The sequence below is a fragment of the Coturnix japonica genome, chromosome 17 (assembly GCF_001577835.2).
Source record: "Coturnix japonica isolate 7356 chromosome 17, Coturnix japonica 2.1, whole genome shotgun sequence".
Taxonomy (NCBI): Eukaryota; Metazoa; Chordata; class Aves; order Galliformes; family Phasianidae; genus Coturnix; species Coturnix japonica.
In genome coordinates this window covers 3376501-3399199 of record NC_029532.1, presented here as the reverse complement: position 1 = coordinate 3399199, position 22699 = coordinate 3376501, and the positions used below count along the sequence as shown (strand labels likewise).

At 51.7% G+C, this 22699-nt stretch overlaps 1 protein-coding gene across 1 annotated transcript in view; it reads left to right on the top strand.

Moving 5' to 3' along the window:
- Positions 1 to 4498: 4498 nt before the first annotated feature.
- Positions 4499 to 22699, top strand: part of MEGF9 (multiple EGF like domains 9) — a 31544-nt gene continuing 13343 nt past the window's right edge. Inside the window, exons 1-2 of the mRNA XM_015878845.2 lie at positions 4499 to 4958; positions 18662 to 18854. Coding sequence (XP_015734331.1) covers positions 4514 to 4958; positions 18662 to 18854 — 638 coding nt within the window. The 5' untranslated portion in view covers positions 4499 to 4513. The remainder of the gene's footprint in view (positions 4959 to 18661; positions 18855 to 22699) is intronic.

The window sequence follows — 22699 nt, the reverse complement described above, 5'->3', positions numbered from 1 at the left end:
CGTACTGATATGTGTTTTATTGAGGCGATGGACACAACGAGGAAACACGTTGCCAAGGCAATGGGAAGAAAAAGCCAGCCTCGTATTAGAGATTTCTTCTTCAGCAGAGCCTGGAGGGGATGGGGGGGAGTCAACAACACAAGTTACTGTTGTCTTCAGTGGAAGGCTCTGAGGGGCACTGAGCACCCCATGCTGTTAACCCTGGGGATTATTATCCACAATGGAGCGATTTTTGTCTCCATTCTGCATTTTGAGAGGGTTTCTTTGTGCAGTCAGTCCTTTATCCTTGCAACAGAACTGATCCAGACCCCACGGTCTGGGAGGTGCTGTGCTGCTTGTGGGGCTCAGGAGGGTGTGATGTGCAATGTGCCTGCACTGAGCAGGCAGATGTTGCACAGCTGTGTGCTGGATGGAGGAGCATTGTGGTGCTGCAGCCACCAGCTGCCAACCCCCTGCTCCCCCCATCACACTGTCTGCAGAGAATTCAGCCATTTCCCAGCAGAAAACATCCCAGCTGGGAACCTTCCTCCCATAAAAGCAACATTTCCTATCGAGGAAGCACCTGGGTTACCGTGCAAGGCAATGGACCAAGGGGGGGTAATTTAGGGTAGCTTTTCTCTATGAAGCCCCAGTGGGGCTGTAACGAAGCAGCAGAAGCAGCATTTCTATAGGATCTTCCTGGTGATGGGTGAAGCTTCAGCCAAAAAGGCAGAATTTCATTCTTGGATGTCTAAGAGGGGAAACTGTGTGCAGGAGCTGAGAGGATTTTGCACTTTATGGTCCTGGAGAGACTGATTTGGGAGTTCTGCAACCAGTTCAGGTGTCTGTGTTTAATGGGGGGTGCTGGAGGGTGTTGAAAAGAGACACAGAAATGATGGAAGGGCTGGAGAAGCAGCCGTGGATGGGGAGAACTTACAGAGCTCCATCTGTTTGTGTGATTAAAAGAGGGTTGAGAGGTGACTTGATGACAGCGTATAAATAGCTGATGGAGGAGCAGGCTGGGTGCTGCAGGGCCTGCAGTCTAACAGGGGGGAAAACACCAACGGGTGGCTGGAAGCGAGGGCCAGACAGAGTCAAACTGGAAATAAATCACCTCCGCTGTTAAAAAGAGAACAAAACCAGGTCTGATGTTTTGGAGCAAATCCAAAGGGAAATGGTGCCTTCCCTCCCCCCCCAGTTTTGGTGTCTTGAAACAAAACATGGGGGCTTTTGTGGAAGGTGTGCATTGGTGACAGCATCCAGCTGGTGCACAGTGGTGCATAAGATGCTCCATGTGGGCATTGCTGAGTTAAGGGTTACAGGGACTCATTGCCTTGCAGTGCCATTGGGAAGGTGTGATGCTGCAGCTCCCCATGGCCAGAATGAGCCCCAGGCTCAGTACAAGCCCACAGGGTTCCATTACCACAGGCACACGTGGAAAAACAGTCAGACACTGAAAGCTTTGTTTCACTCTGGCGGCCCCACCGAAGCCTGCCCTGTATCCCAGGCACTAATGCGCTTTCAGCATTCAGTGACAAACCCCAGCCTTGGGCTGAAAGGCAAAACTCGTGTCTGTGGCAGAAAGCTGCAGAGATAGAGAGTGTTACCGGTGCTTCGGGGTGGGTAAGAGCAGGAGATTTGCTGCAGGGATCTCGAAGAAAAGCCCTTTTTCAAAGGAGCTGCATAATCCCTGGTAGCTCAGTGTCTCTCATTCGAGGACTTGCCTGCACGATCCAGCATCAAACAAGGGGAGGATTTGCTGCTCTCCTCTGTGGATGTGCAGTAGAGAAACTCTCCCACCCTGCTATACGGGGCTGCATCATGGCAAGCACGGTCACCTCCATCCAGAGATCTGCAAGTTTTGCTTCTCTGGGAGATTTTGAGTGGATTTGGAGGTGAAAGCACAATACAAAGTGCTACAAGATTCTGAGCAACCTGAGTCAGCAGTGCAGAGCTGTTCCAACCCAACCTCCCAGCGAACAGCGAGAAACGTATGCAGCACTCAGATTTATTCAGTCTTTTTCCATGTGTAAGAGCGTTTTTTGATGTGAAAAGGAGCTTAGCTTTCCATGTGCATGACCTTGATGTACCCAAAGTCAAGGCGCTGTTTAAATGCATGCTGAACTGGGACCCATGGGGACTGCTGCCACATCCCATCCGCTGCCACCAGCACCTCCTGCCTTTATTTCACATGAACACAGAGCTGTGCTGGCTCAGCTGGTGCCCAGGCTGGGGCTTGGCTGGGGAGGGGGTTGCATTTAGCTGGGAAGTGGTTATAGAGGTGCTGGCTGTGGGATAGAACAACACCAGTGTTTGATCTCTGAGGAACACAGAGAGATAAAGGTATGTGCTGTGTTGTTCTCCTGGTGTTGGATGATTTAAAAGATGGTCAGTGTGTATATGGAATAATGAAATAGCTCACCCAGGAAGGGTGCTGTCCCTATGGTCTGTGTGGGGCTCTGCTGGCAGGATGAAGAGCAGGATGGGTCCTGCTGGTCCCTGCTGTGGCTGTGTGCATGTTGGGGAGCTGCCTGCCCAGGCCCAATGGGAGCTGTGCAGCACAATGCTGCTTTGTAATGGAGTCAGTGGTAAAATCTCGTTACTCCTGCGTTGCAATTAACTATAATTATATAAAAAAGGAGGTTTGGATCATGAGTTCTAGCGGGTATCAGAATTAACATCTCATTGAATTATCAAAGCTTTCCAGCGGTGGGTGGTGGGGAGAGGTTTGGGGCTTGCAAATAGGTCAGAGAACGCCGCTTGTTAAACAGCTCCTGGAAACTTTGCAGTGGGGAAGGAAATCTTGCTGATGTGATGGAATACGAACAACCCCTGGAGGATGCTGAGACTCTCCCAACCTGAGCTCCATCCCGAGGACGCACCGTTCTCTCTTTCTATTTGCAGACTGAACGTAGAAATGAGGCTGTGCCCATCCGGAACGTCGCGAGAAGCACCGCTGGGTGTCGGGGCGCTTCGTTTAGGGCTGCTTCGGTCGCTGGGCTGCGGGCAGCGCTTGCAACCCTCATTGACAGCAGCAGGGGGAGCGGCGAGCTCTGCCTCCCGGTACGGCCGGCCCGTAGCGCTGGTGGATCTCAGCGGGGGGTGGGAGCATCGCCGGGGCTCTGAGGCGTTTCCTTTCCTTCTTGCAGCCCTTTATAGCTCTCCCTGTCATCCGGCTCTGGGAGAAGCGTTTTGGAGCGCAGATGAGCAGTGCTGAGATGGGAGGTGGGTGCTGCAGAGCTGCTGAGTCCGGAGGGTGCCCTCAAACCTCGGGGAACGGCGGAGATCACACAAAGCCATCGGGTTTGTCCCGAGGGAAACGGCACGGCATAGCTGCTGGGGGATCGTTATTACATTATCAGGCCTGAATAAAGCCCCATTCATTTCTGAGAAGGGAATGGATATGGGGGAAGAGTGGTGAATTAGCGAGCAGCAATTCGCCCCCAGCAGCTGTGTTGTCCTTGCAGACAAACCCAAAATAAGGTGTTAAAGAAGGGCTCTTAGCCTGGATGTGAAGGTGGGGCTGCCTGATCCCAGGGGGGTGTTGGTCACCTCCTGTATGAAAGAGATGCAAAGCCAACACCTGCCTGTCACAGAGGGTGACACACAGAGCGTGGTGACGCACTGGAACAGGTTGCCCAAGGAGGCTGTGGATGCCGCATCCCTGCAGGCATTCAAGGCCAGGCTGGATGTGGCTCTGGGCAGCCTGGTCTGGTGGCTGGTGACCCTGCACCCAGCAGAGGGTTGAAATGAGATGATCATTGTGGTCCTTTTCAACCCAGGCCATTCTGTTTGCACCACACGAGGTGCCCCATCCATGGAGGTGCCCACAGCTGGGGGCTGGAAATAGGTGATCTCTGTACCTTCCATCCAACACCATCCTGTGACTCTACGATGCAAAGGATGCTGAGGGATGCAGAGCAGTGGCTGCTCTCCGGTCCTGTCGGGCCCTGCAAGCTGTCACAGCACCATTAGCAGCCATGTGCAGCAATGCTGATAACCACAGTCCTGTTACACAACACTGAGCTCACAGTGCATCCCTGTGCCCCATGTTAATGATTAACATCTGTATCACTGCATGTCTGTGATGGGGCAAAGTCACTCCTGGGCTGGGACCCACAGCTCTGTTTGACCCTATGTGGGGAGGGAGGGGGGGGGGCAGCTGTGTGCTGGGACCCTGAGGGGTGGGAGCATAGAATGGTGTGAGGGGGCAGTGGGGACAGGCTTAATTATTGCTGGGTTGGGGGGAAAGGGTAGTTTGAATGAAAGGTGTGAAAATATGAACAGTTATATAGATAGATAGATAGATAGATAGATAGATAGATAGATATGGGTATATAACGATGTATAGAGAACAAACGACGGCGTCAAACGCTGTGATACGAAACGTGGGAACGCAGGCACAAGCTCTATAAAGGTATATATAAGGTTATAAAGGTATAAGATCGATACAAAGCCTCAGACACACAGCAGGGCCGTATGGCAGCATCATAAAGCGGGGCGGGCGGTGCTGGGGGGCGGAGCGCTTCGCACAATGCCGCCCCAGCGGGCGGGGCGCTGTCAGCGGGGCCGGGGCGCGCCGGGTGCCGCCTGCGGGCGTTGTGCGGCATGGCCGGCTGAGCGGGGCCGGAGCCGCCGCCTCCTCCCGGTGAGCAGCCACCGAACCGGGAGAGAGAGACGGGATGGAGGATTGAATGGCGGAGAGCCGCGCCGCAACATGAGGCGACGGGCTCGGACCGCGCCCGGGCTCGTCCTGTTGTGTCTCGCCGCCCTGCTGGTTGATATTAACGGGTTGAGCCCACCCGGTTCAGCGCCGCCCTCCGAGCCCGGTAGCGGTAGTGGTGGACCCTCCGAGAGCAGCCCCGCTCCGACCGCTCGGCACCGCGGCCCGACGGCCCGGCCCGGCCCCGCACCGCCACCGCCATCGGAACCGCCCCGGGAGGAAGCGGAGGAGGAGGAGGAGGACGCGGGCCCTACAGGTGAGCACCGAGAGGTACCTGGGGTCCCTTTGTGCCCGCGGGTCCCGGAGAGCTGCTTCCTGCTTTTGCTTGCTTTATTTCTCTATAGGTGTTAATGTTTGCTCCCATGGCGGAGCCCCCGAGGCTGAACAACAGCGCTCTTGGCGTTACCGGCTCCTTTTGCCTGCAGCCATCAGTGCTTTTCGTTGTTACATCGCAGTTCGGGGCTTTATTTTCTCCAGGAGAAAGAAAGGATGGAGATGGGGAGATGCTGGCAGCGGGAGGAGGGCGTGGGGTCCTAAAGAGTAAAACCCTGCTGTGCTGCCATGAGGTTGGACCCAGCAGGATGCCACCCCTCCCTGCCCACTGCTCTGCCTATTCCTGGCCTGGTTCCTCTGCCCCCATTGCTCCATGGGGATGGGCACAGTGGTGGCACTGGGATGCCCGTGTGTCAATGGCAGCAGGTGCTGGTCCCCGCTCGCTCTATGCCCTTTAGTGCTAGTGGGGTGGGAGCACGTGGGCTGGTGATGCCTTCCTGAAGCCTCAGTTTGTTGGGCTATTTGTGGTTCGTTAGCAGGATGGGGTCGGGCCTTACTGGGTGCTGTGATGTGTTAGGGCTGTTTTGGGGGCCTGGTGGTGTGGAGCTGCTCCCTGGGCTTGGCCATGTCCAATGGTACCTAATGGGAGGTTTCCCAGCTCACATGGAGGCAATGGGATCCATGGGGTCAACTGCTGGCCTTCTTGGCTTCAGTGCCTTTAATTCTGCTTTGTATCCTTTATTGTATGAAGCGAATGGGCCTCTTCTCACAGCCATCAGAAGGAATTCCTTTAATGCTGATAGCCTTATTCCTGGTAAGGATTTGATGTGCCAGTCCTCTCAATGCAACTGAGACTGAAATCCTGACATCAGTGTGTTGTTCTCACTCTGATTTTCAGAAGCCCTTCAGTCCCTGTCTGGTTTGTTTTCTTCTCCCATTCCCAGTTTCACAGTGTTTATTTTTCATGTCAATCCTGTTAAAATCCCGGATTTTCTTTTTTTTTAAGAGAAGCAAATTGCTAATCCTCCTGTTTGTTTGTGGAGGTGGGCTTAGGAGCGTGCCCTGCCTTATCCATACGGCACCCAGTGTGCTCAGGGTTGGGGTAGCCTCAACCTGCAGGGACTGCTGGGGTGGGTGCATGCAATTAGCATGGCCCTGCTTGGACTGTCTTTGCATGGGGAACAAAACCCCTCTGTCTGCTCCTTCCTGCAGGGTGCTTTGTGCATGAGGGTCTCTTGGCCCTTGGAGCAAGGATGGGTGCAGGTGTCTTGTACCCCATTGGGATGCTGGTGAGGTTTGCTGGCTGCGGCCCATGGCTGGGATGCTCTCAGCACAGGTTTCTGGATGGCACAGCTTGGTTTCGATTAAGGACATGGAAATCAAGTTACAGACTTGAAGGGTCGTGGTAAGGAGGATGCTTATGTTACTTGGGTTGAGTATGGGAGCAGCCAGGGCAGAGCTTTACTTCAATTGAGGAATGCATTGTAGGGTTTTACCTTGAGCTTACAATGCAGGGATGTTGCCTGTGGCTCACTTGCCTTCCTCCTGCCTGCACGCTGCTGTGCCTGAGTCACTCTTGAATCAGATGCTGCCAACGGTCCTGACTCAAGAGTTTTGGGCTTAGCAGTGCTATTGGGAGGACCTGCGAAGTACCCAAAGTCACACTTCTTAGCTTCTTTGTGCAGTGCTAAGCTTTGCCTTTTTTTTTCCTTTGGGACAAACGCTGCACTGCTGAGCTGCCAGGTGGGAAACACAGAGATGGAAGAGCTGGAGTGGGACTGTGCTGCAATGAGCTGCTTACTGTGACTGCAGGCTCTGCCAAGGGGAGCTGGGGGCATCCAGGGGACGTCCCAAGGAGCTGTGGGCAGAGGAGCACAGAAGGAGCCATCCCTGAGGAACGGAGATGCATTGGCCTGCTGAAGTCAGGGAGGGATTTCAGAGTGTTTTTGCTCTATAAATACCCGGGATAAGTCATCATGATGCTTCTAATATTTGTGGCCGATGCCAGCGGGCTGGCGGGGAGTGCTGCTGGAGCTCCTGGTGCTCCCGAGAGCGGAGATGGGCTGTGTGAGGCATCTGCTGGCAATGGAGTTGAAGCTGTGCCCGCGCCGGGAGCAGAGCAGGGATTTCTCCTGCAGCCATCTGGCCAGGACGGCTCCTTCTGCTGCACCTCTGACAAGTGCTTAAAATAAACCCCCAAACTGCCGGGATGCTGAAGTGTTGTGAAGCACTCAGGCTGCAGCTGAGGCTTCTCAATGAGGCTGCAGCAAGGACATGAGCTCTCTTTGGGGACTACGGGCATCCGGCTCCATGGGGCTGCCTTGTGAAGGGGGAAGTGCTGCCAGGGCTAGAACTGGTGCTGGGTGGTTGGTGGGATGTTAACATGGTGTACAGCCTGGGGGGAGGATTGCAGCCTCACCATCTGCCTTGCCTTGGGAGCTACAAGGCTTTGTACCACCCCAGGAGAACCCCACCTGCAGGCTTGTTAAACTGCCTGCAGTCCAGGGTTTGCGCTTCACAGGAAATTATCTGCTTTTCTTCTTCCCTCCCCCCTGCCCCAACAAATTGAATTTGACTTTCAGTTGGGTCAGATTGGAATAACGTGGCTGCGTGCTGGTTATTGCGTTGCTTCTGGCTGTGTTCAGGATCAAGGGCCCTGCACTGTGTGCTCCATCCCCATTGCGGGCTCTGGAGGAAACACACACAGAGTCAGCAGGGCTTGTTGATCTCGAGGATGGATGGGGACTCATGGGGACACCTCTCCCCCATCCTCTTGCAGGTTGGTGGCTGGTGATGCTGGTCCAGGTCCTATAGTGAGAGCAGAGCCACCTCTGCTGCTTGTCCCCAGCTGTGCATGAGGGCTCCAGATCCCAAGGGATGCTCATGTCATGTGCAGAGCATCGTCATCAGAACAGGCTTTGGACCACTCACCCATGTTACTTGGGATGGATGTGGGGTCCCTGATCCTGCATAGGTCCTGTTTCCAGGCAGGTGTCAACGAGGAGCTCCTGGTGCTGCATGGATTCCTGCTAAGTCTCAGTGTGGTGTTCTGCTGCTTGAAGGAGGATTTGCTGAGCACCTGCTGTATGAATTAGAATTTGCCTTGTAAATGTAACCGATTCAGAGCCTCAGCAGGAGAGGCGGTTGTTTGCTCTTTGCATGGATAAGGATAAACAGCGAAACCCCCGAGGTCTGTATCAAGAGGAAAACCGGCCTTGAAACCAGGGAGAAGCCCGAGCTGCTCTTTTTTTTTACCATTTTTAATTCACTCGCCCCACGTCCTTATAAATAAGCCAGCAGAAACATGACAAGGCAGGCATCCCTGCTATTTATAGCTCGTGCTTCTCTGCATGCCTGCTTTAAAAATCAGCTGGCTAAATGGCTCTGCAGCCTTTCAGCTAAAGACTTTATGACACAGGCTTTCTGCATGCAGCGAGGGATGCATCTCAAGCTGTGTGGCTGGGTCTGTCCCCCTTGGGTTGGGGGAGCTCCATGTCCTGACCCTGCATCCCTGCTGTGGCCATCACTGCCCAGCACCAAAACAGCACTGAGGGATGCTCCTGATTGAGTCGGTGCTCTCTCTGCTGCTGGGGTGTTCACCTCCAGGTAGATGCAAGCTGACATCCCCCAGGTTTCATTTTTATCCTTATTTTTTTCCCCTTTTATTACATTTTAGGGTTACGTTGACCCTTTATTGCCTTGCTTTGGCTTCATGGCATCACCTGTGTAATTAAGGCTGCGGGAAGCCCTCACCCGTTTAACTGGTCGTGCCACTTCTCAGATGGATCTGCTTTATTCCTGGTGAATTACCCTGCTGCACTTTTCAGGCAGCTTTACTGTATTTTGACTGACTGGCTGCCTATATTAACTGATAGTGCTGCTTGGGCTGCTTTGATCCCGTATTATTTATGGAAATGATGGCACATAACTCTGCGTAGCTGATTAATGCTGCATGTATCTTTAATGCGCGAGTTCTGCTGTTTGATCTGTGCTAAATGATAATTCTCTGATGTGTTCCTGGGTTCATTTCGGCTGCTATGAAAAGGATATTGAAATGGACTGTTTGTTTTGTTGCTTTATTTTTTCCCCCCTGGTGGTTCTCCAGCTCTCACACTGCTTTTCCCCAAGCACTGCTCTGCTGTTAGCACGTGGAGAGCTTCTGGTTTAACACCATTCGAGTGCTTCTTTGGTGGCACTGCTGTGGATTTGTGGCCGTGTTTGGGGGATGTTCTGGGAGGACTCTGGCCTTGGAGGTGATGCCTCGTCCTTCCTGGTGCTGTGACTCAAGCCCAGAGGCACCTCAGTAGGGTTGAAACCATCTGGAATGGGGTGGGTGCAATGCATGTTTCCTGTAGCCTGTCACAGGTTGGTTGGGGCTCCTCGATATTAAGAAAATGACTTTAATTGCTGCTTGACCTGCAGCTTCCTCCCCTGCAGGGTGAGATGTGGTCTGCTTGGGGATGGGATCACCCTGGGAATGCCACCACATCCGTTGCTGTGTCCCATGGCTGAGCTCACCCTGCCCACATCCGTCCCATGGGCTGTTAGCCAGGATGGCTGCACGAGGTCCATGAGTGAGCCAAAGGACCAGCACTTCCCTTCCCTGGGGGTAAAGCAGAGAGGAAACGCTGCTTTCTATTTCCTTATTTTTCCAGCCTTGCTGACACTTGCTCACATCCATGGTAAGGCAGGGGCTGAACCCAGTGCCTTTCTATGGGCACACCACGTGCAAGGAAGGCACTGCAAGGGCTCCTTCTTGAAAAGCACAAAGATGCAAAGCAGTGTGAGTTGAAAGCCTTCAAAAGGAGGCATCTATTAATTTCTCAGAGCTTTTTTTGTCAAGATCAGCAAAATATCTCCCTTTCTGGAAAAGATCCTTTTTCATTCAGAGGATTTTCCCACTGTAAGCAGTTTGTTTGACGTTTTGTTCCCCCCCCCAAATTCTTCATAGCTTCATGAAAACCTGCAGTGATTTGTTTTCCTCCTGCCCTCTTTTCCATATCAGGTATTTGCTTTTTAGTAAGGCCAGGACTTCCTGTGGGATAGAAAATCCATTTTTTCTGTCAGCCATAACTCAAGCCTTTTGTCACTGGGAACAAAGGAAATATTATAGATTTTTATATATATATATATATATATATATATATATATATTTTCTGGTGTTCCTCCCTTGCCTCAGAACTGAGACACACCAGCCTGACTGCTGCAGGGAGCCATCTGGTTTTGGGAAGGGATGCTGGTGCTGGGAAGGTGGGCAGGATTTTGGGGTAAGATTCCTACAAACTGGCTCATGGGATGCATAAGTGATGGAGCGGGGGAATCACTCCTTGTCTTTGCCTTGAGCAGGTGCAGGGCTTGCCCCAGGTTGTTCAGCACTTCCAGCTTGCGATATTCTATGATGCTGTGGAAGTGAAGCTGGAGCACTGTGGATCTTGCCTGAGCTGGGTGTTTGCTCCCTTGGTGTGAGCACATCAGATGCCTTTTGGCTGTGGCTGCCCCAGCAGGTTGCAGTGGCTCCATCCTGCTCTGCCTTCACTCCTGGGCTGCATCTTCCCCAATCCCCCTTTGGTGCTTGGGGAAGGATTTGCCTTGGGTTTGAGCACTGGAGACCATGGCCATCTTCATCTCCCTAGAAGCAGCTGCATTAAGGTGGAAGCTCTAACCAAGGTGTGTGTGTGTCAGTGCTCTGTCCCAATTTCAGGGCAGGACTCAGGTACTACAATGCCTTGCATGATATCCCCGTGGCCGCGTGCCCAGGGAGCAGCACCAGCAGCTTCGGTTGGCGATAAGCGTTGTGACGCAGGCAGCTAAATACCTGTTCTTGGAGAAAAGCAAACAGCCTCCACCTGCCTCCAGCGTTTCTCCCTTCAAGGGCAGGCTGCACGCCCAACGTGGAGCTCCCTGGAAAATATCTTTTATTATTAACGCGCTTGCTTTGGCTCAGCTGCGTTGTTGAGAAATCCAAGCTTGACTCCAGATAATGAATGACAAACATTTGTCTGGGTTTAACTATTTTACTCGGGGCGTTTTTTCTGTGTTTTGTTTTTTGGTTTTTTTTTTCCTCCTGGAAGCTTACTGTAAGCTGTCAGCAGCGTTGCCTGCTGATGTGAGTTATCGCTGATGTCCTGTGCTTGGGTCTTCCCTTCCATTCCTTCTGTGTCTTGGTTGTTTCTCTTCAGGGGAGGCCTTTGTGCAAATCTAACCCACTGGAAATGGAAAATAAATAAGAGATGGCGTTGTCTTTTAAGGCGTGTGTGTGTGTGTGGCTGCATCCCTGTTTGGGGTCATCAATCTGCTGCAGGGCTCAGGGGAGCAGCAGGGATGCCCTCCAAGCCCTACAGATGGGCTCAGCCTTGAGCATGCTGGGTTTGTGCTCTGGCCTTGTGCCAGTGCTGCAGCTGGAGGGAGAAATCATAGAGGAGAGCTCAGGTGCTTCCAGACATCCCCTCCTCCTCTGGGGACCTCGGGGTGCTGGTACCCAGAAGGTAATGTTGGCTTTTGGCTGCAGATCCCCACCTCCCCCTCCATGCGTTATTTCCCTGATGTGTTCTGTCCCATCTCGGTTCCCTTTTCAGAAGTTTGGCTTTTCCTCTTAGGGTTTGCCAGTAGGTTTTGTCTCATTACAGTGTCCACATTCCAGTTCTGCTGGTGCCGGCTGAAAGCAAACGCTTGGGGAACTCCAGAATGGGATGACAGTGAGAAGCAAGCACAGAACCAGGTCCCATGCAAAGTATTGCAGGGCAAGCATGAGGCCTGTGTTATAAAATACAGGAATAAAGCCATAAAACCTGGCCAGCAGGAAGCATCCTCTATTCCCTCCTGGGAGGGCATTTCCCTTGTGCTGTTTCAGAGTTCCCCATGCTTGCAGTGCTTCACAGCTTGCAACTACTCACCTGGCAAGAATCGTGGTAAATCCAAATTTGCCTATAGCGTTGTGTTGTCATAGCCTTGAAACCAGACCCAAATGGCAAAACCTGCCTGAAACCAGTTGTGATTACTCATGCCTTGTGCTATCCTTACTCTCCCCGTAGAGTTTCTGCTGTGGTAATTCCACTCATTGAGCAATGAGACAGAATAGCTTCATTAAACTTGGAACCAAGCTCTTGAGAACCAGAACACCCAGGTTTTGGGTTGCTGGGAGGTTTTATTCTCTCCTCCTCTGCAGAGGTGTTAAATTGAATGCAAGGATGGGAGAACACCATGGCGGGGCTGTTGGAACTACTAGGTGATCTTTAAGGTCTCCTCCACCCTAAGCCAGTCCATGGTTCTATGATACTTTGCTGTTTTTCTGTGAAGAGTGGAACTTTGTGTATGTTTACTTAGAGCTGGGGGAAAAAAGAAAGAGAAAATGATGTGGCAAATGAATTCTGTACTGTTGTGGCTTCACCTGGTCTCTGAGCTGAGCATGCAATGAGCTGAGAAGGGATGGGGTGTGTGGGGGTCTTCCCTCAGGCTCTGCAAAGCGCCTCTTCATTAACACATTCAGTAAGTGTTTATTAACATTAGGGATAAAAGAAGCCTTTGTTAGAGGATCTGTCCCTTTGCTGCTCCAGTGGAGGAGCTGAAGCTTGAAAGGAGCTGCCTTGGCCACCTGCTGGAGATGCTGATGGAAGTTTGCATTCCAGATTTTCTCCACAGGCTTAAACACAGAATAGCCTGCAGCCCTCCGAAGCCAGCCTGTGCATTTTCATATTGAATTCTGTATTGATTGCACGTCCGTGCTGTTGCTTCTGGCATCTCCATGCTGTTGCTCTGTATTTTCTTCCAGTGTAAGAGTGACGGCTTGAAACGAGAGAGGAGTGCTGATGGTGCTCAAGGAGATGTGTTAAAGCTGTAGAGATGATTTCTGTGCTGAGCAAGGTGCTGCCATACAACAGGCCCTTGGTTGAATGGTCGGAGCTTTCTTGCACTAGAGCCCCAGCAGCAGTGTTCTGCAAGGGCAGTGCGTGGCAGGTCAGCTATGGTGGTCAAGGATGTCACTGCTGCCCTTTGCTGGAGATCTGTGCTGCTTAGGAGACCTGAGTGCTTTACGTGGGGCTGGTGGCTGTATCTGCCATCCTCGGTGGGCAGCTGATAGATGGGAGCTTGATGAGATGCTTTTAATTAGGGGAGAGCCCTTGGGAGCCTCAGCTGAGAACATGAGTGCTTTGCACCACACATCAACATAGTCCAAATCATTGACAACAAATTAACTCCAGGAGAAGGCCGGAGGGCAAAGCTCTGAGATAACAAAGCTTCTGTGGGGCTTTGGGCAGCGTCAGGGATTTCACGCTGTGTCAGCAGTCAGCGAATTTGGGTGTGATGTTGGGGCTGCATGCCAAGTGCTGGGCTGAACATTCCCATCTGTGTGCCTGGAAGCTGAGCTCTGTGTCCTTGGTGACACTTCTGCCTCAGTCCTCAGCATGAATGTTCATCAGTTGGCTTTGCCCCTTCACCCAGTGGCACCAGTTACTGACCAGTTGTCCCAGTATGGCAGCTTGTTGTTGTTCCCTTTGGCAGTGGGATGGGCTTGCAGTGACGGAGCATCCCCCAGAAGATGAACAGCAGCAGCATGCAGGGCTGCAGGTGGGCAGCCCTGGGAAGGTCAGCATGCTTAGTGTAGAATAACATCTGAAAAACATCTGGCTTTGAAAATCAGGGAAGAAACCCAGGGTTCTTGCTGCTGGTGCATGCAGCAGTGCTCATACCCTGTGCGGGTGCTGGTAAGGATGGCTCCTGCCCAAGGTTAGCGCCGTTAAAGCTCCGGTATAAACTAATGCACCCGTTCATTAGCTTCAATTCCCCACAGCGCTGAGCAAAGTTTGTGAATTTAATTACTTTTTTCAGGGATCTGAGCACACAGAGACTGGAACAGCTGATTATAGTTTGTATTATTCATGCACGCTTTATTTTAATCCCTCTCTCCGCGAGGACGTGGCGGATAGATACCAAAATTGAAGCGTGCTCATAAATCCCCGGCCTGTGCGAGGTGCCTTCATCTTCCATCTGAAGGGGTTTGCTGACAAAACAGCTGAGGTTCCTGCGGTCCAAAGGGAGCGTGCCTAGCAGGATTGAGCTTCCCAAACTGCTTTGGCAGGTGTGTGCCAAGGTTACGTCTTGCCTTGTTTGCTTCCAACCTCCCAGCTTGGCTGTGTCGCACTCTGGGTGGTAAAAAAAAACACCCCATTTTTTTTCTTTATAAACAGCAAAGGCAGAATATTTATATGGTTGCAGGCGTTTGTGAAAATATTAGTGTGAAAATATAACCAAGTAAAGGAAAATACCAACGAAACTATTTCTGAATTGATGGAAAGGATCAAGCCTGGGTTTTATTAACTGCCGGGATTGCGATCGCTCAACATTCATTCCATCTGTTTGATGTTGCTTCAGCTTCTTGTATCATAAACACTTTAGGACCGCATTCTTTATATGAAAATGACTTTCAAATACTGTGCAAGTGACCCGGAGGATTTATCTGTGTATGGAAACTCAGTGTTAGGTGTGAATTGCTCCCCACAGTGGTGGGGTCCCGGCTGCCCTGGGCTGTGTCCCAGCAGGGCTGATGGGTCGTGCAACCTGTGTTTGTTAGTTGATCTTGTGCCTGTTGGCAGGGTTTGATGCTTCAGTCGCACACCTGTGTGTCTGGCTGCTTTGACACACGTTGCTCGGGAAGGAGCTAGTTCAAAGCTTGCTGTGCGGGTTGCTGGTTTGTTCAGCATCAAAAAGGACGGCAGAACAACAAATTGCTTCGTGCCTGCGCTGCACGGAGAAGCTTTCACCAACTGCTAGGAAACCAAATGACTGCATGTTTGACTGCAGGTGCAGGAAAGGAACAAAAATAACTCATCCTCCACATTTTTGGGTTTGTTTAAGGCCTGCTGCTTGTTGCTGTGCTCAGATAGGGATGACAGAAGCCATACACAGCCCTTGGAAGCCCAGGAGCAGTTACTGTCTTGGCTGCACCCCAGTTGCCTGCCCCACAATGATGGAAGTGCTGTTGGCGACCCAGAGCTGGCACCTTGACGTTGTGTTTCTTTCCAAGTGATAAGAGATGGATTTAATCTGATTTAATTGTCCTCAACAAACATGTTTAATCTTTTAACGATATTACAAGTGGTGTATAAGCATTGAGAAATCCTTGTCTTTTCTCCCCTATTGACCCACTCAATCCTTTTACGAAACGACACAAGTGATTCCTGTAAAGCTCTTAACAGCATTAACATGAGCAGTGCTGCTCTGTGTGCTGGCAGCATGCTAGAATTCATGGTGAGGAGCTGTCAGGGGATTGCCAGGCTGGGGATGTGCCTTAGAGGGATGTGGGCACAGCCCTGATGCTGGAGCTCAGGGAGTGTTGGGCCATTGCTCTCAGCCATAGGGTTTGAGTGCAGTTCAGTGTTTAAGGATGTCTCCAGCAGATATAGGCTTCATACAGGCATCTTGATGCATCTCACAGCTATTTCTTCTTTTGCTGCTTTGTTTTCAGCAGCTTTTAAATTATTTACTCACTAAGTGCCTTAGTTGGAAGAAAGAGTCACGCTCAAACCACACGCAAGGACCAAAAACACAGCATGTCCAATAGGATGCAGTAAAGTATATGATTCAGAAGGCAATTTTTGCACTGCAAGGAGCCCTCCAGGACAGCCAGCTGGAGGCTGTGCTGTGCGTGCAATAGAAATGCTCACTAAAAGCAGCCCTCAGGCTCAGTGCTGGGCTCAGCTCTGCGTTCTGTGCCTCAGGGCATGGCTGGGGACGTGTTTGGTCCATCAGTGCATGCACAGATCCCAGCAGGTTCATCATTGTGTTGGTGCTGCTGAGCAGATCTTTCAGTAATCCTACAGGGACGGTGTGCATCCAGTAGGGTGAAAATCCAGGAGCGACTCTTCTCCGGTTTATTGGCAACCTATGACTTTTGCATAGTAATTATTCAGTTCAGGCTTGCTGCTGGCTGTAATTGCACTTTAAATCTGGGTCTTCTGCACTGTGAGCAGCGTGCCTGTTGCTGCAGCGCGATGGGAACCTGCTCTGTTCCTCCAGCTGCCTCCGTGGATCTGGCAGTGAGTGGTGAAGGTTGAAATGCAGCTCGTGGTGGGAGTGATGCTTCCTTTTTTTGGCTGGAGGAGTAGCAGCACGTGGGAAGGGTGCACGCTTTTATAGTGCCTCTATTCAGGGATCTCACAGTGTCACTGGGCTAATTAGAGCCTGCCGATGCCTTCGTGAGGGAAGGTGGTGGTTCTTAACATTGAGAGCTGAGTGCTTTAGGAAGGAAGGGAAGGAAACCACGATGCTTTGGAAATGGAGCTGTGGGTGAGGAAACCAAGGCAGTGAGGAGAAAGAACATGGTGAGGAGCTCAGAGCAGAGCTGTGGCCCCAGGGGCTTTGTTGTGCCTGCTGCTGAAGGCAACCAAACCAGTACCTCCAGCCCAGCTTCCTCTGACCCTTCTCATGGGGCGGAAGCTCTTGGTGAGGTGTTTGTGAAGGTTATCTTCAAAAGCAAAGTGTCTGCTTGACAGAACAGAATAAAGGCTCCGAGTACCTGGGTCTGGCCAGGAGCTGGGGCAACACTCCCTAATCTTTTTCTCCCATCCCCACTTTCTGTGTTATGTTCCCACACCTCAAAGGCAGAGGCTTTGTTACCACGTTCCCTTTCTGCCTGCAGATCATATTTGCTTTTTCCAACCCGGCAGCCGTCAGAACACCAAAGTGTTGTCTGAATTAAGCCTGGGGTTTTCATAGTCTGGTTCATCATCATGTCAAACCCTGACGCTGCGCTCGCCGCCGGGTTTTGATGCTGCTGTCTGCTGCTCCTCTGCTTCCCACCAAAGGGCATTGAGGGCATGATTGGAATCCATCAGCCGGGTGCAGCGGAGTGGACTTTTGTCCTTGGGGTACAATGTATGATGCTTCTCCATTCCCAATAGTCTTCCTGGGTGCTTGAGGGAGGAAAGCCACGCAGGGCAGCTGCCCCTGGGGAGGTCTTTGCTGACCCTGTGGTGCTGTGCCTTGCACCCAGGGGCAGTTATTTCCAGGTTCCTCCAGCCTGCCAACACACAGCTCCTTTTGCCTGTGTTGGTTTGGATTCTTGCAGCATTGCTTGCTGTATGGGGAATGTGGAACCAGTGCTGTCTATGTTGCTATTGAGCTCAGCTGTTAGAACTGAGCTGCCTCTGGGTTTGGACCTGACTTTGTGCAGTTTTGGTGGGCAGAGACCCGCAAAAGAAAAGAAGAAAAAGTCACTGGGATGATAGTGTGTGTTGGAAGGAGTACAGCTCCCAAAGCCCGAGGGAGCCTCAGCCCTGCCCATGGAAGGAAAATGCCATGATCTACATTACATGATCTGTAGCTGATACCGTTGCTGAGCTCAGCCTGCAGCCTTTGGGATCACAGTGCCTGGGGGTGGCCCGGCCTCAGCTCTTACCACCCATTTGGCTCCTATCCTGTCGTACATCATGGCCACAAAGCCAGGCTCATGTCCTCTTTCAGCACAGCTCTGTCAGCTACAGTGCAGGTTGAGCTTTGAGGGGTATTTTGATGTGTTTTTGACAGTCTCCAGTGCAGGTGCTGTGTTGGCTCAGTGCATGTTTTCATGCCTCACTCTGGCAAAAGCCCAATACCCACATGGATGAGGTTCCACTGGGTTGATTGAGCTGAGAGTTGGGCTCTTGTGTGAAGTGTGTTCTGGAGGGGTGGTTGTGGGTCTCGGGGTGTTTGTCCTACTTGCTGGCACCAGCTTCACGGGTTAATAGGCACCAAGTGACCTCCATGGGGATGAATTCATGGGTGGAGCAGCTAAGCCAAATAACTCATCTTTTTGTAATGTATGTTTGTTGAGAGAAAGCAGACAAGCAGTCGAAGCAAGGAGAGGTATTTAACAAGCAGCCATGGTTCATTGGGGCACAAGCATGCAGTGTAAGTGTTAAATAACCTTAGGTTCTAGCACTGACATTGAGCTGCAGTGTTGGGTCCTTATGGGGTGCTCAGAGCTTGGTTGAAGTCAGGTTTTCATGTGCTGGGGGCCTGTCCTCTTCCCTCTGCAGAGTGCCCCAAATGGGACTTTCCTCAGGGAATAACAAACAGCAGCGCTTGCGTAAAGCCCTGATGTGCTCTTTCTGAAAATAATCCTTGTTTATAATTCACAGTTGGCAGTAAAAGACTGTAAATTATTAAGGCACCAAATACTTTGCAGTGAAGAAGCGGAGATAAACCTCGTGTCAGAAACAAATTGCTGGGGAGGTTGTTCTCTTTGCTGCGTTAGGTGCTTGAAGTTATTACGAGAAATAAAGTGCGTGGGGACTGGGAATGCACTGCTGACTCAGGTTTGTTCCTCTCTTAAAACATTGACTGCTTGGTCTTGTAGCCTCATGAAGGATGAGCATCCCTGGAGCACGTATGTGGGTGTCAGGAGGATGTGAGGGTCTCCAAAGGGCATGTGTAGGTCCATAAAGCTCATGGGCAGTTGATGGTGGCCATTGTGTTATGGGCAAGGCAGGTGGGTCCCTGCTGCCCAGCTCCATCACCCAGCACTGTTATTTTACCCCAATATCACCTACTGTTGCTCAGCTCCTGACAAACCATGTAACTAGACAACCACAAACATGATTATCTGGATGTGTGTGTATATGTGTTTAAGCACTTAGACCCATAATATGGCTATGACCTAATCCCTGTGCCCTCCTCACACTCCTTTCAGCATCTCTTTCCCTCTTGCAGGAGAACCATGCAACTGCAGTGCTGTGGGGAGCAGCGGATGCCTCGACGCTCCAGGACACTGCACTTGTCTGCCAGGCTATACAGGGCTGCACTGCGAGCGCTGTGCCCACGGCTTCCACCTCGACCACAACCAACAGCACTGCCTGCCCTGTGCCTGCAGCCCCACTGGTGCCCTCGGACCCAGCTGCGATGAGTGAGTAACCAAATGGACCCAAGAGGGGTGGGCTGGGGGGGAGGGTTGAGATACAGAGCAGGTATGAATCAGAGTCGTGGAATGTCTTGGGGACATCAAAGATCATCTCGTTCCAACCCAATGCCTGCAGATGGGTCATGTTGGCTGGTGCTAATTGGAGGATATTGGTGGTGGCTGGGGCAGGTGTGGCACCGGGGTCTGCTCTCATCTGCCCTGTGGCTCATTCCCTGCCTGGGCTTTAAACCAGCCTCGTTTAACCTAAGAGAGATGCTGCAGATGCTCCTGAGTTGCTGCATAAAGAATGTGTTCCTCTGCCTGGAATTCTGCTGTGCTGGCATTGCTCTTGTTGTCTTTTGGGGTTTGGTCCGGGTGCCGTCTGTGCTCAGCACCTGCACTCTGCTGCCAAGGCTGGTGCTGAGTCAGAACTGCAGCATCCTGCAGGGACACGCTGTCTGTAAGAATTTCATGCCTTATTTCTTTTCCAAGGGCCCAAGCCCTGCATTATTGGCCCTTTTCTGGCAACGTACATGATAAAAAATCAAGACCTAAGTGCAGTTCAGCACTTGAACGGAACGACCTTCTTACTGAGAAGGTGGCTCTTGGGGCTGTGAGTTTTCCACCCTGCTCTGGACCGGGCACACCAGCTGCCGGCTCCTGCTTTGTTGACATTAAAAACACTGCCAGCTGTTTATGACTGTTATTATGATCGCTATTATTACTATTATAACTAATGAAAGCAGCAGCCAAGCATTAACTCGCACAGGTTAATTCCTGTACCCTGGATTAAGAAAAAAGGGCCCGTTGTTGTGAGCAGAGCAGCAGTGTGGTTGTGGCCTCCAGCAGCTCCTGCAGCTGCTGATTTCTGCCAGCCTGGAGCTGAGAGCTCAGGGCAGCAGAATAAGAGTGATGCATTGCTGTCGGCTTGCTCAGACTATTGCCAAAGTGCCTTTTAAAGCAGCACCGTGTGATGATTATTGGTATCTCTATCCATGTGCCATCATCTGACCAGCCGAAGTGCTGTTTATTAACTAGACCACAAATAAAACTAAAAAATAAAATAAAAAAAAATCCCCTTCCCTCGGGCAAGCCATTGATCTGGGGAGTGAACATTGACCTGACATGCTGTCGCCATGCCTGGATTCCGCAGCCACTAATCAAAGGTTGCTTTTAGTTTTAGTTCTCCATCTGGGAGTCCCCTCTGGAGGCTGTGAGTCAGCAGGGCCGGGTGCTGCTGTCAGCAGGGCTGTGCTGACGTCCCTTGGCACCGCTGGGTGGGCACAGTGCAGAGCTGTGCCTGCCTGCTCATCCTGTGTCCTGCTGGGTGTGATGGTGTGATGCTCCTGCTGGGCACCATGCCCGAAGCCCAGGATGGGATGGTGAAACAGCCTTCCTGTGGAAACCTGTCCTCTGTATGACTCAGTGAGTAACGCAGAGTTCCAGCCTGCAGGAGGCAGCCCACAAAGAGGAGGCGCTGAAGGACATTGCGTCTTCCCCTGGCCAATGCCAGGCAGCCCTGCATGTCCCTGAGGCCCACAGTGCAGCGGTGTCATTGCCCTTGTTTGCCTCTTGCTGGGAGTTCACAGCATGGCATGCAGCACCTGCTGGCTTTTCTTCCTGGTGGCACATGAGCAGGTGGCCCCGTGCGGCTGTTGTCACATCCTGTGTGTTGGGAGGTGACGTGGAAAGATGCTGTGAGCCCTGCAGAAGGGCTCAGCACTCAGTTCTCCATTTCTCCTTTCTATGCAGTTGTCTCTTATCACTGTGTTCAGAGAAATTGCTGGTGGAGAGAAGCACCCAGTGGGACCGTGGGGACGAGAGTGTAGCGTGGTTGCTTGTCCCAAAAGAAAACAGGAATGTGTTAAAGTGGGGCTTTGCAGTATTTGATGAGTCGCTCCCACTGCCTGTGCCTCAGTTTCCCCACGAGCAATGGGGAGCAGGAGCTTCATGTCTTGCATTTGCAGTTTGCTTCAAGCCCTGGGTTGCAGCCTGCATGCTGCTCTGCTCAGTGCCAGCCTGGCAGCTCTGAGGTGCAGTCCTGGTGTAGCCCTGCTTTGTGCCTCAGGCTGGTGTAAGCCGTGTAGCAAAGATCTGCTGTCACTTGCTTCCATTCTAAGAAGAAAAGGGAAAAAAAAAAAGATAATGCATGCATATAAATGACGAAGTGTTAATTCGGAGATGTTTTGCCCCCTCGAGGGGATCCGATGCTTTGTGTTTGCATTAAAAAGAATTAAAGCAGAGCATCCCTGAGAGTGTTTGTACATGGCTGTGCCCTGGAGCAGGGTTGCGGTGAGGCTGGAAGAGGAGCAGCCTCCCCCTGCTTGCTTTCCATGTGCTGGGCTCTGGTTGGAGGGGCTGACCTGGATGGGTTTGCAGGATTACTGTGATGAGGGTAGGAGCAGCAGCACCAGAGAGTGCCCTTTGTGATGGTCTTTGAGTAAGGACTGGGGGGAGCTGGGTTTGCAGAGCCCAGTAAACCACACTGGGAGCCCAACTCCTCAACACCTTCCAAAAGAAATGGTCCCCAAAAGCTGTTTTTTTTCCCCCTATTTCATATCTGGAATACTGTGTTCCCTTTGTGGATCGGCCAAGCACAAGTGGTGGCTCATTATCTCCAGGCAATGCCTCGTCAGCATCCCTCTGCCAAGAAGAGATGTTTTCGTAGCGGAAATTGTTATATGTGGACGTCATAAATGCAGAATAATACCCAGGCAGAGCAAATTTTTTTTTGTCTGTGTGCTTTAATTATCCAAACATCTCTTCTATTACCGGCTCCTGTGCTTTACGTCTGATTGGTTCTTCTCTGCAAGCAGGTGGATGTCCTCCCTGCACTCATCTGTATTGGAATGCAGAAGAGAGAGAGGGAAAGGACTGAATGAATGGACAGTGGGCAGCAGATTGTCATAATCTCCCCTACAGTAATTTGGGCTGCTCTGAAATCCTGTTATTTGGTTGATTTTCCAGCAGGTTTTGCTGTTTCTGTGTTGCAGGCTTGCTGCTCTGAAGAACACTGCCTGCCCTTGCACAGATACCAGCGCAGCTGTTGGAGCCCTTATGGCTGCTTTGTGGTTTTGGGGAGATGCTCAGCCTGATTTCAGGCTGCCCTGTGCCTTCCTTCTCTCTGCACTGAGGGATTTTGGGCACGGAGGGGCTGCGCTGTGCAGAACCATGGGCAGCAGCCCATTCCCCATGGCTGGATCCTGTTCTGAGTCCATTTGAGTTCAGCATTGGTCTCTGGAGGCACTGTGCTCTCCTCATTGCCACTGAGCTCCCTCTGAGCACTGAGGCAGTGCTGGGGTGGAGATCCCCAGCTTTCCCAGGGTGGGATGTGGGGTGTCCCTGGCGGGGGGATGTGGCGGCGGGGCTGGACAAGGTGGCCCTTTGACACTCACAGAGCGGCCTTTCAGGGTCCCTCTCCATCGAGGGCTGCCCTCTGACCAGGCACCCTCCCCCGGCACAGAGTGAGGAATGTGGTGCACAAAGGCCCAATGTTCTGTGCCATAAAGCCCCACTTCTTCTGCTTGCCACAAAGGCAGCTCAGAGCCGGGCACTGCTTCCACGAAAGCGTTTGGACTTCCAATGGCAGAGGGGAGTAGAAACCCAATGGGGCTTTTCCTGCTCCAGGTGTGCATTGCTTTGTGCTTCTGAATGAAGCAGAGAGATAAGAAATCCACGTTGTGCTCTACGCTGACACCCATAGGTGTGCTCTCCTTCTTACCCTGCTCCACAGTCTTGCCAGCCTCGTATATTAAGAGAAGATTTTAAAGTAAAAGCAGAAAAGGTTGGTGCTGGGACACGTTGGTTGGCAGCTGGGAAAACATTCAGCATGAATTTCTTCTTTCCCCTCT